The 19,370-nt window shown below is 40.9% G+C and overlaps 1 protein-coding gene across 1 annotated transcript in view; it reads right to left on the bottom strand.

The window, feature by feature from the left end:
* Positions 1–4,568: 4,568 nt before the first annotated feature.
* The window catches only part of LOC132896417 (TBC1 domain family member 8), a 63,782-nt gene continuing 48,980 nt past the window's right edge, over positions 4,569–19,370 (bottom strand). The window contains exons 17-20 of the mRNA XM_060937233.1: positions 18,508–18,573; positions 18,184–18,270; positions 16,649–16,749; positions 4,569–6,408 (exon numbers count right to left, since the gene is read on the bottom strand). Of these exons, the coding sequence (XP_060793216.1) occupies positions 6,019–6,408; positions 16,649–16,749; positions 18,184–18,270; positions 18,508–18,573 (644 nt within the window). The 3' untranslated portion in view covers positions 4,569–6,018. The remainder of the gene's footprint in view (positions 6,409–16,648; positions 16,750–18,183; positions 18,271–18,507; positions 18,574–19,370) is intronic.

Here is a 19,370-nt window from a genome sequence, read left to right as displayed (position 1 = left end):
TGATGAATAAAGTTGTGCTTGCTTTCTTCTTTCAGGGTCACTGGAGGCCAGGTGTGAACTGTGTTAGCAGCCATGAGAGTTGTTAGGGTGATCTGTGGGTCATTGGCTCTCTCTGCAATCAAGTGAGTCATTGAAGTCAGCTGAGTCTTGGTGTGGATGTGTATTCAGTTTTCTGGGAAGTGTGCCAAGGACTGCATTGTAGGTGGTTGATAAGTGGTGTCTCAGGCCCTGTCCACACGGCAACGGATTCAGGTGACTCCGATACAATTGCTTATCGTTTAGGCCTAGCGTCCACACGGCACCGGCATTTTGGGTGCCCAAAACGCAATCTTTTTGAGAATGGGTTCCAGAGTGGAAAGATCTGGCAACGTTGCCGTTGTGAAGTCGTCTGGATGAGTAGAACGGATTTGTTTACGATGACGTCACAACCACATGACTGTGAGTGCTTCACGCCGGGTAGAAGTGTAACGAACTCGATGCGAGTTGTCAACAAATCCTATAACTTGGTTCATGAAACGCGCTTACAAAATATTTTCACTGTGAATATTTATTGTGTAATGGTGCAAAGTGAGAGAGAGAGAGACTCTGCCCTTAGGGCAAAGTCAATCCCGCCAGCAAAAATAGGGAAAAATGGAGCGATCTCACCTCTTCAGATGTTGGTTTAAGTCCTACAATACATTCCTCAAAAAGGGCGTAGAAGAGCAAATTAATCCATCAACGTGTAGCATTCAATTTATTCCGGACCATTAAAGACGCCGCCTTCCGCGTAGAATCATACGTCATCCTCGCCGCCATATTGGAGAGGTCAAAGCGGAGAATAAAGATTAGCTGCGTTTAACTGTACCAACAGGTTTGCCGTCCAAACGAGATCACATGGGATTACCTTTCACAGGTGAGACTGGAAAAATACTTTTCGTTGTATTTGGTCATTATAATGTAATTTTACGAACAGATTTTTCTGACTTTGTGGCTAATATGAAGTCTCGCGCATAATAGTTTATGCGCATGCGTCCTTACTTCTTCTATTGTTCTGGTGTCTCCGAAGGGACCGTCTTACAGCGCCCCTAGAGGTGTGGCATGTGTATTGCATCATTTTCAGCAAGCGTTGCGTTGCCATATGGACCTGATATTTTACTGATCGTTGCCCATTTGGACGCGATATATTTTTAAATAACATCTCGTTGCCGTTGTCGTGTGGATGTAGCCTCAGACCACCTCCTCTATTCAGTGATGGTCGTTCCAGGTTGACAAAGATGGCTTCTTTTACTCCTCTTTCAAACTACTGGTCTTCTCTGGCTAAAATGCATACATTGCAGTCCTGAAACGAGTGTCCTTTGTTATTGAGATGAAGACAGACTGCCGAGTCCTGGCCTGAGGAACTGGCTCTCGTGTTGAACCATGCGCCTGTGAAGCGGTCGTTTCGTTTCCCCAATGTACATGGCCGTGCATTCCTCACTGCATTGAATTGTGTACACTAGGTTGTCCTGTTTGTGTCTAGGTATTCTGTTCTTGAGGTGGACCAATTTCTGCCTCAGTGTTGCTGGGTCTGAAGTGTACAGGAATGTTGTGTTTGTAGACGATTTTCCTGAGTTTCTCAGATTGTCATTCCCTACAGTTCTGGACTATGTTCTTGCGTTTGTTGCTGTTTTCTTCCCTGTCCGTTATGTTTCTTTTTCTGGTCTTGATGAAAGCCCAGTTGGGCTTCTTTAGCACCTACAGTTTACTATGACCTGGATGACTGAGAACAACAAACTCAAAGCTTGTGCACCAAAGTTATGGGTTTGTCTTTTCCTATTAAAAGATGCATGTTGTAATCATTCTGCCACATAACACCGAAAGGCCAATATTACCATGATATTCATGTCCCTGTATGTACTAGTGCATCTCAAAAAATTAGAATATTGTGAAAAAAGTTCAGTATTTTCCATCAGTTATTTAAGAAAGTGAAAGTTATATATTATAGACTCATTACACAAACTAAAATGTTTCAAGCATTTTTCTATTTTAATCAGTATGGCATACAGTACAAAAACATAAAAAAAAAAAACCATCTCAAAATATTAGAATATTTCATTTCAAGTTTGAGTAAAACAGTATGAACACAGTGTATCTCTCGGTCTGGTTCAGTACACACAACCATAATCATGGGGAAGACTGCTGACTTGACTGATGCCCTCCACAAGGAGGGTAAGCCACAAAAGCTCATTGCTGAAAAGGGTGGCTGGAAAAGGCGCACAAGCAACAGGGATGGCCGCAGTCTTGAGAGGATTGTCAAGAAAAGTTGATTCGAGAACTTGGGAGAGCTTCACAAGGAGTGGACTGAGGCTGGTGTCAGTGTATCAAGACCCATCACAAACAGACAGCTTTCGCATTCCTAATATCAAGCTACTCCTGAGCCAGAGACAATGTCAGAAGTGTCTTATCTGGGCTAAGGACAGAAAGAAATGGACTGTTGCTCAGTGGTCCAAAGTCCTCTTTTCAGATGAAAGTACATTTTGCATTTAATTTGGAAATCACGGTTCTAGAGTCTGGAGAAAGAGTGGAGAGGCACAGAATCCAAGGTGTTTGAAGCCCAGTGTGAAGTTTCCACAGTCTGTGATGATTTGGGGTGCCATGTCATCTGCTGGTGTTGGTCCACTGTATTTTATCAAGTCCAAAGTCAACACAGCCATCTACCAGGAGATTTTAGAGCACTTCATGCTTCCATCTGCTGACGAGCTTTTTGGAGATGCTGGTTTCCTTTTCCAGCAGGACTTAGCACCTACCCACAATGCCAGAACTACTACCAAATGGTTTGCTGACCATGACATTACTGTGTTTGATTGGCCAGCCAACTTGCCTGACCTGAACCCCACAGAGAATCTATGGGGTATTGTCAAGAGGAAGATGAGAAACACCCGACCCAAAAATACAGATACGCTGAAGGCCACTATCAAAGCAACCTGGGCTTCAATAACACCTCAGCAGTGCCACAGACTGATCACCTCCATGCCACACCGCATTGATACAGTAATTCATGGTAAAGGAGCCCCAACCAAGTATTGAGTGTATAAATGAATATACTTTTCAGAAGTTGGACATTTCTGTATTGTAAATCCTTTTTTTGATTGATCTTAGGGAATATTCTAATAATTTGAGATACTGGATTTCTGATTTTCATGAACTATAAGCCATAATCATCAAAATTAAAACAAAAAAGGTTTTAAATATTTCACTTTACATGTAATGAATATAGAATATATGAAAGTTTACCTTTTTGAATTAAATTATGAAAAAAAGGAACTTTTTCATGGTATTCTAATTTTTTTAGATGCACTAGTAAATGTTTGTGTGCAAGTGTAGGTCACCTGTGGGTGGTAGAAATGGGCAACTGGACTTGCTTGAAGATTCTTGAAAACGTTTCACCTCTCGTCCAAAAGGCTTCCTCAGTTCTGTCTGACTAATAGGGAGTATCAGATATTTATCCTCTCCTGGATCAGAATCAGAATTTTGATGACCAGCTCATCTAAAGTGTCATTGAGGCATCATGTTGGTGTGGGTCACTGGAGGCTGGGTGTGAACGGCGAGTCATTAGGGTGATCAATGGCAATCTGACTCTCTCTGTCCTCCTGTGAGTCACCGAAAACAGCTGGGTCCTAGCGTACACCCAGCCGTCTGGGAAGAGTGTCCAAGACCGCCTTGTAGATGGTTGACAAATGATGTCTTAGACCCCCACCTCTGTTCAGTGATGGCCGTTCCAGGTTGACAAAAATGGCTTCTTTAACTCCTCGCTCATACCAACGATCCTCTCTGGCTAAAACGCGTACGTTACAATCCTGAATGCATTTTAGCCAGAGAGGATCGTTGGTATGAGCGAGGAGTTAAAGAAGCCATTTTTGTCAACCTGGAACGGCCATCACTGAACAGAGGTGGGGGTCTAAGACATCATTTGTCAACCATCTACAAGGCGGTCTTGGACACTCTTCCCAGACGGCTGGGTGTACGCCAGGACCCAGCTGTTTTCGGTGACTCACAGGAGGACAGAGAGAGTCAGATTGCCATTGATCACCCTAACGGGCAATCCTTTGATCACCCTAATGACTCGCCGTTCACACCCAGCCTCCAGTGACCCACACCAACATGATGCCTCAATGACACTTTAGATGAGCTGGTCATCAGAATTCTGATTCTGATCCAGGAGAGGATAAATATCTGATACTCCCTATTAGTCAGACAGAACTGAGGAAGCCTTTTGGACGAGAGGTGAAACGTTTTCAAGAATCTTCAAGCAAGTCCAGTTGCCCATTTCTACCACCCACAGTTTACTATGACCTGGATGATTGAGAATCTTCACAGACAAGTGTAGGTCACTTTGGTGGTGACTATTTTTCCATTTATGAAAATGGACCACTCATATCCTGACATAGGTCTTTAGCTACCATATAGAGAGGATACAATGAGGGAAGAGTTCACCTGTAGTTTGCAGCAGGAAAGTCAATCTGAACAGGTCAAGGGTCAATTTAATTCTAGTATAAACCTTAGTGACATATGATGTGCTGATTTTGGGGAAGATTTTACATTAAAAAAAATAAGCAGTATGTTTGTGTTTAATATAAAATAAAAATAGATACAAGGATTAAAAAATATGTGACAATTAAAAAAAACTAATACAGTCTTGTATGAAAAGTTGAAACTCTGTACAGTCAGCCATGAAAACTGTTGAAGGCACAGTGTGGGGAAAGTGCAGAGACTGCTTTTTAAGCATTTCTTTACAAGATGATCAGACAGTAACAGGAGGTAAATTTAAAAAAGTTATGGTACAGGATTTTGTAATGCTTCACAGAAACACTCACTGGGCATTGACCTTAGTCACTATACTGGATGACTTGTTTCGAAGTCTTTCTTATTTTGATTTCACAATCAAAAATAAAAAGATGGCAACTTTTAATTCCTCACATCAGTTCTGTGTACTACATAAAAGTGTGAGATGTTTAAATCGCTACGGCATGGTTTTCTTAAGACGCATGTGTGATCAGTGATCATAACATTAAGTTCTTTGGCCCCTTGGTTTAGTAGTTTATTTAATTCAGGAAAGACCAGCTTCCCCTTCATGGTTGAATCCACTACATGGTCCTCCAGGGATACCAAGAGGATCAAATACTTTTAAAATCTCAAATACTACTTAAATCTTAGTTCCTTCCCTGTACAAATCACATTAGTAAGTGACGTGCAACTTATGCTCCTCCCCTTCCACCAAATTCTAATGAGAAACAGTAGTAGCCAGAATGTAAAGCCTACAACCCACTATACGATTTGTACACATTGATTCACCTTTGATTTAAATGTTATGAGCTCTCTTTGTGACTCATTAGTATGAACATAGGCATGTTCAAAAATCATGGTCAAGCCCACTAAGGTATGTTTGTAGATGCATGGTTTCACGGTAACAACCAGGCAAGTGGTAACTCACCATTCAACCCTTCTTTCCTCCTAATCCCCAAAAAACACTCAAACACTCCTTGGTGGTAACCATAATATGCTCACATATACACATACCTGCAATACCTTACGCAGGTCATTTTTGCAAGGGCTATATGTTTAAAATAAAATAAACCCTCCACAGACTACACATTGTTCCTACTTCTGGGCTCCTTCGGTTGCTGTGTGATCAGGGAATGCTAGCTAGTTGGTGGGAATTTGTAAATGACCAAGTTTGGTGAAAATGGGGGTAAAGACAGAGTTTGAAGCAGGAAAAACAATAACCTTGTGGTCAGCAGGTCATGCTCCAATAGCCAGGTTGAGAACCACTGTACAATTTCACCATTAAAACCACTAACTATTTCAGAAACTTGAATCATAAAAGATGTTAAAAGTCTAACCCAAGCTGGTCCAAATCTCACATTTTTCTAGCCCATTCCTGGTGTTTTCTTCTGTTTCACTACAAACCACAGACTGGGCAAAACCCAAGTCGTCACAAATTCACAGCTTCCAATCATCCTGTTTAGCATCTAAAGACACCAGTCTAGGATGGTTCAGGTCTCAGCTAATGCTGTGTTGGACCATCAGCAGTCCTGAACGCTGCTGATACTGCTTCTCCTTCGCCAATGCAATCTTCTCACCAAGATTTACTGGTGTCTCCAGGAAGGTCACAAGTACCTGCTCAGTCAGCAGCGAGGCTAAAATCTGCTCAAAACTCACTGTCCAATCACTTCCTGCCTCGGACACGCTTCCTCTCCCAGACGCAGAGACTGTTTGGTCCGATTGCAATGCAGTTTGGTCCGATTCCCTTGGTTCAGCTCCCTTGTGCCGGGCCTCACCAATCTGCAGTACTAAACTGGTGACCACAGCAATGGCTTGGAAGAGTTCATTTTCACCAGGGACACCATGGAACATACTGCACAGCGTCTTGCAAAACTGGACAAACTCTTGCTGTTGGAGAAAGAAAATGGGTCATTTTCCTTTTGCTATTTGCTTGGTTTAAAAAAAAAAAAGTTATCTGGAAGAGTAGCTTGTTGGTTAAAAATGTCAGAGCTGAATGGTGGGTTTAAGGACACCCCCCCCCCCCCCAAAAAAGCCACCTGACCTGTAAGATCAGGAACCAGTTCAAACTAGTCTTATCTAGTTGGCCTGGCACTGATCAGATCAGGTCAGGTCAGGCTTGTTGCACCAGTTGAATACAAGTTATAGAATAGTGTATTCTGAATGTATAAAGCCCCCATGTACAAGTGCACACAAACTACTATTTAAAAAAAAAAAAAAAGTCGGCACCAAGTGAGTTACAGCAAATCCTTAAATTGTAACTTCAGACTTGCACCTACCCCCAAGCAAGTGCAACATTGGTCATAAACTAAACTACTATAATTCTGCTCAAATTCTGTTTCTTTTCTTCATATTTTGTTAGCAGGGGCTCTTTAAATCGATAGTCATGGTATATGATGAATGGACACTTACCATTGAGACCAAAGGTTTACATACACCGAGGTGAAAGATACTCAACCTCTACATTTCATGCTACCATACATGCCTTTTGGGGAATCTTCTTTGTTCACCTCAGTCATTTTAAAACTATTGGTTTAGAGACAGATTTACTTCTGGTTTATTAGAATTCTGATAATGTTTGCAAACACCAAATGGACCGTCTTGAAGATTCCAGAAATTGATGACACTTAAAAGCTTCTGATTGGTTTTAGAAGCCTTTTTTGCCCTTTATACCATGAGAAAATCAAACCAACTAAGCCAGAACCATAGAAGGAAGAAAAAAATATATATATATATATATTCATCCAGGAGAAAAAAAAAAGGGGGGGGGGGGGGGGGGGGGGTAAGGATCTCTGGTCTGAAAGGTTCAACTGAACCCCAAGACAACAAAGGAACTGGTGGAGTTGTTTGAGGCTTCAGGTACCAAAAGTATGAACATCCACCATTAAGAGAGTCCTACATCTCCATGGGCGGCATAAAAAAGCCAGACTGAAGTGTGAAGGTGATCAGCAGGTTCTGGAGGAGCATTCTCTGTTCAGATGGAACAAAAATCAGTCTATAATTGACCATAATGATCAGGTCTACATAAAGAGGGGGGAAAAAAAAGTATCGCTTTTAATCTGAAGAACACCATCCCAAACATGAAGCATGAGGGTGGCAGTATCATTCTGTGGGGTGCTTTGTTGAGAAAGGGACTGGAGCAGTTAAGTAAATAAACAGGATCATGAGGAAGGAGGATTATCTAGTCTGGAAATACTGAACCAAAACCTCAAGACGATGTTAAAACCTGGTCGCAATCAGGTCTTCCAGCAGGACAATGAGCCTAACCATACCTCCAAAATTGTAAAAGTGGCTTAAAAGACAGCAAAGTGAAGCTACTGGAGTGGCCATTACAAAGCAATGACCTGACTCCAATAGAAAATTTATGGACTGAACTGGAAAAGTGTGCCTGAGTGAAAAGGCACACAAACCTTACCACGTTACACCAGTTCGGTCAGGAGGAATGGGCAAAAGTTCAGGCAAAGTGTTGTGGGAAGCTCGTAGAAGGCTAGCCCAAGAGACTGATGTCCCATGTTCAGGCAATTAAAAGGTCTCATCTCATCTCATCTCATTATCTGTAGCCGCTTTATCCTGTTCTACAGGGTCGCAGGCAAGCTGGAGCCTATCCCAGCTGACTACGGGCGAAAGGCGGGGTACACCCTGGACAAGTTGCCAGGTCATCACAGGGCTGACACATAGACACAGACAACCATTCACACTCACATTCACACCTACGGTCAATTTAGAGTCACCAGTTAACCTAACCTGCATGTCTTTGGACTGTGGGGGAAACCGGAGCACCCGGAGGAAACCCACGCAGACACGGGGAGAACATGCAAACTCCGCACAGAAAGGCCCTTGCCGGCCACGGGGCTCAAACCCAGACCTTCTTGCTGTCAGGTGACAGCGCTAACCACTACACCACCGTGCCGCCACAATTAAAAGGTAATGTAATGAAATACTAACGGTGTATGTAAACTTTTGACCTACTGAAAATCTGAGAGTAAATAAAAGCTGAAATAATCTGCGTCTTATTTATTTAGACACAACCTCTTTGGGGAAAAAGTAGATGCCCTAACTGAATTGAACATAAATGTATGGTAACATGAAATGTATGGAGTTGTAAAAAAACTTTTGAGTTTGAATGTCTTCAGTCTGTGTGGATGTGATCTTTTTGCCTTAACTATAGCAGAAATAGAGCTTCTGTAACACAACCTGTTAAAATGGGAGAGACTCTAAGGCTACATCCACACGACAACGGCAACGAGATGTTATTTAAAACTATATCGCGTCCAAATGGGCAACGATCAGTAAAATATCAGGTCCATATGGCAACGCAACGCTTGCTGAAAACGATGCAATACACATGCCACACCTCTAGGGGCACTGGTGTCCCTTCGGAGACACCAGAACAATAGAAGTAGTAAGGACGCATGCGCATAAAGTATTATGCGCGAGACTTCATATTAGCCACAAAGTCAGGAAAATCTGTTTGTAAAATTACATTATAATGACCAAATACAATGAAAAGTATTTTTCCAGTCTCACCTGTGAAAGGTAATCCCATGTGATCTCGTTTGGACGGCAAACCTGTTGGTACAGTTAAACGCAGCTAATCTTTAGTCTCCGCTTTGACCTATCCAATATGGCGGCGAGGATGACGTATGATTCTACGCGGAAGGCGGCGTCTTTAATGGTCCGGAATAAATTGAATGCTACACGTTGATGGATTAATTTGTTGTTTCTCACCTGTGAAAGGTAATCCCATGTGATCTCGTTTGGACGGTAAACCTGTTGGTACAGTTAAAGGCAGCGCATGAATCTTTATTCTCCGCTTTGACCTATCCAATATGGCGGCGAGGATGACGTATGATTCTACGCAGAAGGCGGCGTTTTTAATGGTCCGGAATAAATTGAATGCTACACGTTGATGGATTAATTTGCTCCTCTACGCCCTTTTTGAGGAATGTATTGTCGGACTTAAACCAACATCTGAAGATGGCCGCAACAGGTAGTTCAGGTACAGGTCGCTCAGGAATACTCCTTACTCTATTGATTTATTGTCTGCTTTTAAAGTTTGTAGATACTGGAACAACATTTGTTGATTCAGGACAGTATTCTAATCAATGTTTCTCTCAGGAATGGAGTAAACTCGGTAAATCTAATCACAAACATTTTGGCTATGGCAACCTCACGCTGCTGTCTACTTTAGTGTATCCTAGTTGGCAAGCGGTAGCCTCTGAACGTCATGGTAGGAAAACGATCAAAACCGCATCTAAACGCCAAAGCTTCGAGGCAGCTATAATTGCCATCTGCCTTCTGATGTCCGGGGATATACATCGGTGTCCCGGTCCATCTCCCACTCGTGAAATGAGAGACCAACATGGAATCCAGCAAAGCAGACGACTAACAGGCCTACCTGAAAACAACATCATGAGCACCGCGGTGATCCCTCAGGTAAGCTCGGTGGAGCGGGGTTCTTCCGTCGGGTTTGGTTGCATTTCAACTAACGCGGATATTTCTGCTGATTTAAAATCCATGGGAGATGCGAAGACATTGGCCGAGGTCAAGATCGGAAGAGCAGACGGGATTGAACGTGCCTCTGAAGACTGGCTTCTAGAGTCGAGGTGCTCGTGGAGGGGAAACATAGAGGCCGACGCAGCAGCCATCCTTGGACAGACGGAGAATGAAACAACAACGCAGCGTCTGGAGGATATTGTTAATCATGGGGATGTGGTAACTGAAGTCATACGGGCAACTAGGTCAAAACGACGAATAAATAAAGCCATAACTAAGCATCGTAAATGGAAAGTTTTTAACACCGTAAACAACTCTCGATTAATTTGGGACGCACGTAGTAAACCAAAAGGACTATTAGGTGGTCACATAAATATAAGAAGTATTCTTTCTAAATGCGAACAAATACAACATGTTTTACAGGATTCAAATATGGATTTCCTCGCAATATCTGAAACTTGGTTAAAGGACAACTCACCACATGCGGCTATTAATGTGCCTGGTTTTAACATTTTTAGAAATGATCGTAAACATGGAAAAGGTGGAGGAGTTATGTGCTATGTAAAAGACACAATTAGATGTAATGTAATCAAAGATATAGCATGTGAACTTGAATGTTTGTGTTTAAATATTGTACTCTCGCCAGAAATGTCATTAACTCTAATTGTAATCTACCGTCCGCCCTCATCAAATGTTGGTTTCTATGAACAACTTAGAGACATGTTGCAGCAGTGTGACTTCAATAGAGAGGTGATTGTAATAGGAGATCTGAATGTGAATTGGGAAGATAAGTCTGCAAGAAAACAACTGAAACAAGTAACTGACAGTTTTAATCTAACACAAGTGATTAGTGGAGCAACTAGAATAACTAATTTCTCTAGTACACAAATTGATTTAATTTTTAGTAATAAATCTGAAAGAATAATTAAATCGTATAATATTATGACTGGACTCTCTGATCATAATCTGATCTTATTAGCTAGAAAAGTAAATGGAAGGTTGGGGTCTGGTTCTGCACAGAACATGGAGTATTGGAAGATACCAAATAATAAAAAGGAAGATTTTAAAAAAGCTGTGCAGAATATAAAATGGGATGAATTAATGAAATCAGATAATCTGGATTTTACTAGCCGGTATTTAGTGGATAAACTGCATAAACTAATTAAAGAATTCTCACAAAAGACTAGAAATAAAAATAAAAGGGCTCCCCTCCCATGGCTAAATGAGAATATACTACAAATGATGAAAGAACGCGATCAGATCCTAAAAGCATCACTGAAGTCTAAATTGACAACTGACAGGCTTAAATTTACATCAATTAGGAATAAGGTGACAAAGGAACTTAGAAAAGCTAAGGCAAATTACTTTCTTGACATAATAGCAACTAATAAGGGAAATTCTAAAATTACATGGCAGCAATTAAAGAAACTATCTGGACAAAATGATGCTAGAAAACAGATCCAACTGATGATCAATGATACTCTTACAAATGAGGCAATAGATGTAGCTGAAGCATTAAATCATTATTTTGTAGATTCTGTAGCTTCTATTGCCAATAGTTTTTCCTTGCACCAGCAATATGATGCCAAGGAATCAAAGACAGGACGCAGTTTCAATTTTGAAAGAGTCTCTGAAGAACAAGTACTTAAAGTGATTGATTCACTTAAACCTAAATCCTCAAAAGATATCTATGAAATGGACTCTGCAATGATCAGGGAGTGTGCAGGCCCATTGATAAAACCAATCACTCATATCGTAAATATCTCTCTGACTCAAGGGAGCTTCCCCCAATATTGGAAGCCTGCAGTTGTTGTTCCCATTTTTAAGAATGATGACCCGCAGTTAGTTTCAAATTATAGACCAATAAGTATTCTCCCTGTTATGTCTAAAGTTATAGAAAAGTTAGTGGCAGACCAACTAGTGCGTTATCTAAATTCTAGCCAATGCCTACATCCGATGCAGCATGGGTTTAGGGCACACCACTCAACGGAAACAGCAACTGTCTATTTCATTGAAAGAGTTAAGTCTCTAATAGACAGTGGCGGGGTGGTTGGGACAATATTTCTGGATTTACGGAAAGCGTTTGATACGGTTGACCATAACATTTTTCAGTCAAAATTTGTTCAGTTTAATTTTTCTCAGTGTACATCTAATTGGTTTAAATCATACCTTGTTAATCGTTCACAATGTGTTAAAATACAAAATACAAAATCCTCCATTAAGGATCTTATAACAGGGGTACCCCAAGGTTCTATTCTGGGTCCAATTCTTTTTAGTCTGTATATAAATGATCTCCCATCTGTGTGCCAAGGTTGTGAGATCCTTATGTATGCAGACGATACTGTAATTTTTGTTAAAGGTAAGAATCATTCTGAGGTTGCAGCTCAGCTTACAAAAGTTATGATTAATGTTTCAAATTGGTTGAATAATTGTCATCTACAACTTAATACTTCAAAAACTGTTGCCATGTTCTTTGCTAAAACAAAAAAATCTTACAATGAGCCTGACGTTTTTATCTCAGGGCAAAGAATTCAAATAGTTAATGAATATAAATATTTAGGTATCATCTTGGATAGTAACCTGACCTTCAAGCATCATGTTAAAAAGGTGAAAAGGATCATAAACTTCACACTTGCAAATTTTAGGCACCTTAGAAATTGTATGTCAACAGAGGCTGCAAAGATGTATATGTTTTCTCTTATAATATCACATATTAACTATTGTCTGCCAATATGGGGTACTGCAAACTCCATAACATTAAAGCCGATAATATCTTTATATAAACAAGCTGTCAAAATTTTAGATAAAAAATCAAGATCCTTTCATCACTGTATAATACTTAATAAATATAGGCTTCTGAGTTGGAATAATCTTGTTCTATTTAAAAATTGTTGTCTTGTATATAAAATCAGACAAAGCTTAGCCCCACCACCACTTTGCAGCCTCTTGCAATTTAGATCATCTGTAACCAGTGTTACTAGAGGGGCTGCTAGAGGTGATTGTGTAGTGCCTTTCAAGAAATCAACTTTTGGTCAGGCAGTTTTCACTTATAAAGCAGCTAGCGAATGGAATATAATCCCACAAAGTATAAGAGAGTCCAGTTCTTATAGTTCATTTAAATTTAGATTAAAGAAATGGCTGATAGACAACCAAGTCTGTCAGCATTAGTTTATGAGATGTTGTATCAGTATGAGTGAGTGAGTGTGTGTGTGTGTGGGTGCTGTGTGGGTGTATGTAGGGGGATGGGGAGGAAGGGGGGAGGGTGTGTACTTCTGATGTGTGTGTGTGTGTGTGTGTGTGTGTGTGTGTGTGTGTGTGTGTGTGTGTGAGTGTGTGTGTGAGCCTCTGGTGCATATAGTTGTGTTGTGGAGATGTGTGTGTGTGTGTGTGTGTGTGTGTGTGTGTGTGTGTGTGTGTGTGTGTACCTCAGGCTCCTCTATTGCGTGTGTGTGTGTGTTGTGTATCTCTGGTGTGTGAATGTGTGTGTGTGTGTGTGTGTGGGGGGGGTGCTGTTTGTTGTAATTGTTTTATTTTTTTTGCTTGCTCCTTTGGTAATTTATTCTTTTAATTGATAGGTAACTGCCATGCTCCTTCTGGCAGGGGGACTACCAATGGAAATTAGCCTTTTGGCTATAATTGGGTGCATTTACATTTTCTCTGTAAAATGTTAATTAATGTACAATGTCCCTCTATAACAAATAAATGTTAAAATAAAAAATAAAATAAATAAAAGAGGTGAGATCGCTCCTTTTTTTCCCTATTTTTGCTGGCGGGATTGACTCTGCCCTAAGGGCAGAGTTTCTCTCTCTCTCACTTTGCACCATTACACAATAAATATTCACAGTGAAAATATTTTGTAAGCGCGTTTCATGAACCAAGTTATAGGATTTGTTGACAACTCGCATCGCAATGAGAAGATCATTGGCACTACTGGTGTTAAGAATCAGACCATTTCATAAATGAATATTTTGCTGTAGAGCTGCAGTGTTTGTACAATTGCATGTTTTTGCTTCACTATTACTGTCACTATTCTGCTTCTTGCATTACTACTGTGAACTAACACTGAACATAATAATAATAATAATATCCAAGCTCGTGTTTCACTCTCACTAGTGCTCTGTAAGGCTTTTTCCTGGTGATATTCGTTACACTTCTACCCGGCGTGAAGCACTCACAGTCATGTGGTTGTGACGTCATCGTAAACAAATCCGTTCTACTCATCCAGACGACTTCACAACGGCAACATTGCCAGATCTTTCCACTCTGGAACCTGTTCTCAAAAAGATTGCATTTTGGGCACCCAAAATGCCGGTGCCGCGTGGACGCCAGGCCTAAACGATAAGCAATTGTATCGGAGTCACCTGAATCCGTTGCCGTGTGGACAGGGCCTAAGACTACAAATGGGCCAATTTTATACCACTAGTCTTTCCTCAGGGCACACAAAATGTCATCAAACTGAGATTCTGACAAGGGACTATACACCACTAAATATTTTTCAAGTTTACCATTAAATGTAATTTATGCACATTTACATAATCAAATGCAGATTATGTTTCCAGGTCTGACTGACTGGTCATTGCTTTAGGTTATTACTAAAACACTTGTATTTGTAGCATGAGTTGTCAACCAGCAGAACAGAACAGGCACATACAGTGGTGCTTGAAAGGTTGTGAACCACTTAGAATTTTCTATATTTCTACATAAATATGACCTAAAACATCATCAGATTTTCACACAAGTCCTAAAAGTAGATAAAGAGAACCCAGTTAAACAAATGAGACACAAATATTATACTTGGTCATTTATTTATTGAGGAAAATGATCCAATATTACATATCTATGAGTGGCAAAAAAGTATGTGAACCTTTGCTTTCAGTATCTGGTGTGACCTCCTTGTGCAGCAATAATTGCAACTAAACGTTTCCGGTAACTGTTGATCAGTCCTGCACACTGGCTTGGAGGAATTTTAGCTCATTTTAATTTTAACTCCGTACAGAACAACTTCAACTCTGGGATGTTGGTGGGTTTCCTCACATTAACTGCTCGCTTCAGGTCCTTCTACAACATTTCAATTGGATCAAGGTCAGGACTTTGACTTGGCCATTCCAAAACATCAACTTTATTCTTCTTTAACCATTCTTTGGTTGAACGACTTGTGTGTTTAGGGTCGTTGTCTTGCTGCATGACCCACCTTCTCTTGAGATTCAGTTCATGGACAGATGTCCTGACATTTTCCTTTAGAATTCGCCGGTATAATTCAGAATTCACTGTTCCATCAATGATGGCAAGCCGTCCTGGCCCAGATGCAGTAAAACAGGCCCAGACCATGATACTACCACCACCATGTTTCACAGATGGGATAAGGTTCTTATGCTGGAATGTAGTGTTTTCCTTTCTCCAAACATAACACTTCTCATTTAAACCAAAAAGTTATATTTTGGTCTCATCCCTCCACAAAACATTTTTCCAGTCGCCTTCTGGCTTGTCCACGTGATCTTTAGCAAACTGCAGATGAGCAGCAATGTTCTTTTTAGAGAGCAGTGGCTTTCTCCTTGCGACCCTGCCATGCACACCATTGTTGTTCAGTGTTCTCCTGATGGTGGACTCATGAACATTAGCCAATGTGAGAGAGGCCTTCAGTTGCTTAGAAATTACCCTGGGGTCCTTTGTGACCTCGCTGACTATTGCACGCCTTGCTCTTGGAGTGATCTTTGTTGGTCGACCACTCCTGGGGAAGGTAACAATGGTCTTGAATTTCCTCCATTTGTACACAATCTGTCTGACTGTGGATTGGTGGAGTCCAAACTCTTTAGAGATGGTTTTGTAACCTTTTCCAGCCTGATGAGCATCAACACCGCTTTTTCTGAGCTCCTCAGAAATCTCCTTTGTTCGTGCCATGATACACTTCCACAAACATGTGTTGTGAAGATCAGACTTTGATAGATCCCTGTTCTTTAAATAAAACAGGGTGCCCACTCATACCTGATTGTCATCCCATTGACTGAAAACACCGGACTCTAATTTCACCTTCAAATTAACTGCTAATCCTAAATAAGTAAATGACCAAGTATAATATTTGTGTCTCATTTGTTTCACTGGGTTCTCTTTATCTACTTTTAGGACTGGTGTGAAAATCTGATGTTTTAGGTCATATTTATGCAGAAATATAGAAAATTCTAAAGGTTTCACAAACTTTCAAGCACCACTGTAGCAGTATAAAATACAAGCGACAAGAACTTTGAAGTACACTTATATATTATACTGAAAGCAGACAGACTTTAACTGCTTTCCTGCGTCTCAACATGCCTCAATCACAGACATAATATTTCCTGTTTATGCGGGATCATGTTTCTGATTGTCTGGGTGAAATACCTCAACTCCATGCAACAAAGTTTTAAATCTATGAATACTTCATGCACTACTAGATAAAACAAACCTTAAGTTTTAAACTAACTAGCTTCAGTGTATGGTTTAAGACCAACTTTATACCTTGACTTTATGTTCAGCTTGTGCAACAAGTGAGCTGATGCATTTGGACTTGACTGGAAATGATCTGAACTTAGTTGGGCTAAAAGACTTCATCTTGGCCTTGTCATGTCAAGAATTTGGTCTGATCTGATCAACCATGGCTCACTTGTTTCATATGAGGGAGGGGTTTCTCCAAGCCTTTTTCTTTCTCCTTGCCCAAGTCCTTCAACATCTGCTTCAGCTGCTCTTCATAGCTTTTCTCCTCTCCTGAAAAACAATTGCAAACCCAAACCACTTTAATTCAAATCCTCATCAGTTTTCCTGAGGGTAACTAATTTATTAGCACTGGATTGAGTGAAGAGCCCCTTGCCCTTTGTCTCTCCATTGGGAAGTCTTTAAAATTTAATTAAATTTGTTTTTTTTCAAGCAAATGATACTCACAGGCGTGATAAAGCAGGACATAAGGTAGCGCTGTTGAACTGCTACTCTAAGGTGGGGTTTACATTAGACCGTATCAGCGGATCATCAGATTAACGTTTTTAAAACGATTCGCGTGCACACAGCAACGCCAATACACGATTCGCGTGCACACAGCAACGCCAATACACGGATACGCTCGGCTCCGCAGGCATCCTGCGCTCCAAATCACTCCGCCCTGAACAGCGAGTGCCCTCTGGAGGGTGCGCACTCCGGCCCTGCGCAGCTCACATAGCGCGCGAGTGAAGTGCACGAGCAGTGATTCGGGACTGAGCCGCTGTGTGTGTGATCTCAGTGCATATCGGGCATGCACGTCACTTACCACTTGCAAGTGGAAGGATGGCAAGCCTAAAGACAATCATAACTACACAATGGGCAGTATTTGCATCAGTATTTGCAGTATTTTCATACTTTTATACTCTTTAATGAAAGGTGATACAAGGCGGAAGTCCGTGCCGTTTTTCAGCAGTCGCGTCACATGACCAACGCCAGCGAATCAGGAAGGTGGATGTCACAGTGACGTTGTCCAATGACGACGCCAGCTAGAGCTCAGCACAGCGTATCCGCGTATTCTCAATGTTTACACAGCACCGGACCAGACACAATCTGGATTGAATACGTGGACCCTGGCGGATTCCCGTTTCCCGGCGTTTTAATGTAAACGGACAGTGCATCCGCGAAGAAAACAAGACAGATACGGTCTAATGTAAACTTGGCCTAACACACCTGCACAGGACTCGAAAGCCCTCTAGGATTTGTGTGGAGTATCGAGAACAGCTCTACATATTCATGATGTTCAATATGCATACTACGTTTTACTTGGTCACAATCGTGTAAGTTCCACTGAAAACTTAGCTACTGTTCACTATGATCTGCGTAACACTCATGAGACACTGAGCAGTCATAAGGGGCATTAAAATAGTATTTACACTAGAACTAAAGTGAATCTGGATTTTTTTTTTTGGAAAAGCCACATAAATCAAGCATTTACAAGTTTATTTGTATGGTAAATATCATCAATTAATTAACTAGAAGCTCGATTTAAAAATTGAATCTACTCTGAACTCGTGTTAAAGATCAAAAACCTGTCCAATTCATTCTCTCTTTCCGAGCAAACTTTGCACAATACCAGAATATTTACAACTCAACATTTACAAACGAAGGTCACTGTGGTTACTCTGGATATTTTGTTTTACATCAAAATGTTACTTAAATGTTCAGTACCATTGGGCAGGTTGACACAGAGAGGTCTGGTGGAGGAAAGGATGGGAGCCTTCACAGGAGAAGGACTGCCTTCATTCTCAGTCAGGGCTAAAGGCAACAAGAACAGTGGATGATTTTTCATAAAAAATAAATAAATAAATAAAAAAACTCGTAAAACTGCAAATAGAATTTATTAAATTTTTACTGGGTTCAGTAATTTAAAAAAAAAATCTTAAAAAGACATACGATTTGACAAAAGCTGTATTTATTTATCTTAGTAATGAACTTTTGATGTACAGCTGGCATTAAGGTGAGCTTTTACAGTTATCAAGTGATTAAACTCACCAGGTGGAATGTGGAGACGATAGAGAAGCCTGACTTTCTCATTCAGCTCTTCACAGTACAGGGTATCTACACAGAGAGGGAGAGAGAGAATATAAAACCTGCAGCCGGTTTCACCAAGTTAGACTATGACTAACTTAGACAGCGGGTATAGTCGGGCTTAGCATAGACGTCTAACAAATACTGTTGCACAAAGCAGTTAAGACACTGACTATCTTAAGTCGTACTATGCTGCAAAGGATTGTGGGTATTTTAAGACTCTTTTCAAAACAAAAAAAATGGCGGACAGTGGTCGTTCAGTGCCGTTTAGCCACTCGGAAAATCTGGCTATATTAGAGGAATTTAATTCCTACAAAGACGTTTTATTAGGCAAATTCAGCGAAGAATGTAGCAATAAGAAAAAACATGAAGTGTGGGGAAAAAATAACGTCGTCTGCGAATAGCGTTAATCCATCTGCGAGAAGAGATGTTGCTGCCGTGCGTAAAAACACCCCCACTGGAGGAGGGGGTTTGAAGAAACTAAAAGTAACCACCGAAATGGTCATCAACATTTATGGCGACGAGTCGCCCTTATTCTGGGGAGTGAAAGGAGGAAAGGAGAGCGGAGTAACCGGCTTCGCCAGACCCAGCAGCAACTCCCTTAGCAACGTTGAAGCTGAGGCTCCTTCACCCTCGGAGTTGTCATCACCCAGTACCTGCGTGGATGTGACACTACATGAAGAGCCTATCAAAAGGAAAGACTGCAACTTAAATTGAAGAGACTCGCGCAGATGGAGGAGTGATGTAGTAATGTGTGTGTATGAGAGAGAGAGAGAGAGAGAGAGAGATAAGCGATGAGTGGTGATGTAATTATATCTCATCTCATT

The sequence above is a fragment of the Neoarius graeffei genome, chromosome 13, assembly GCF_027579695.1.
Source record: "Neoarius graeffei isolate fNeoGra1 chromosome 13, fNeoGra1.pri, whole genome shotgun sequence".
Lineage (NCBI taxonomy): Eukaryota > Metazoa > Chordata > Actinopteri > Siluriformes > Ariidae > Neoarius > Neoarius graeffei.
This window is presented reverse-complemented; position numbering and strand designations above follow the sequence as displayed.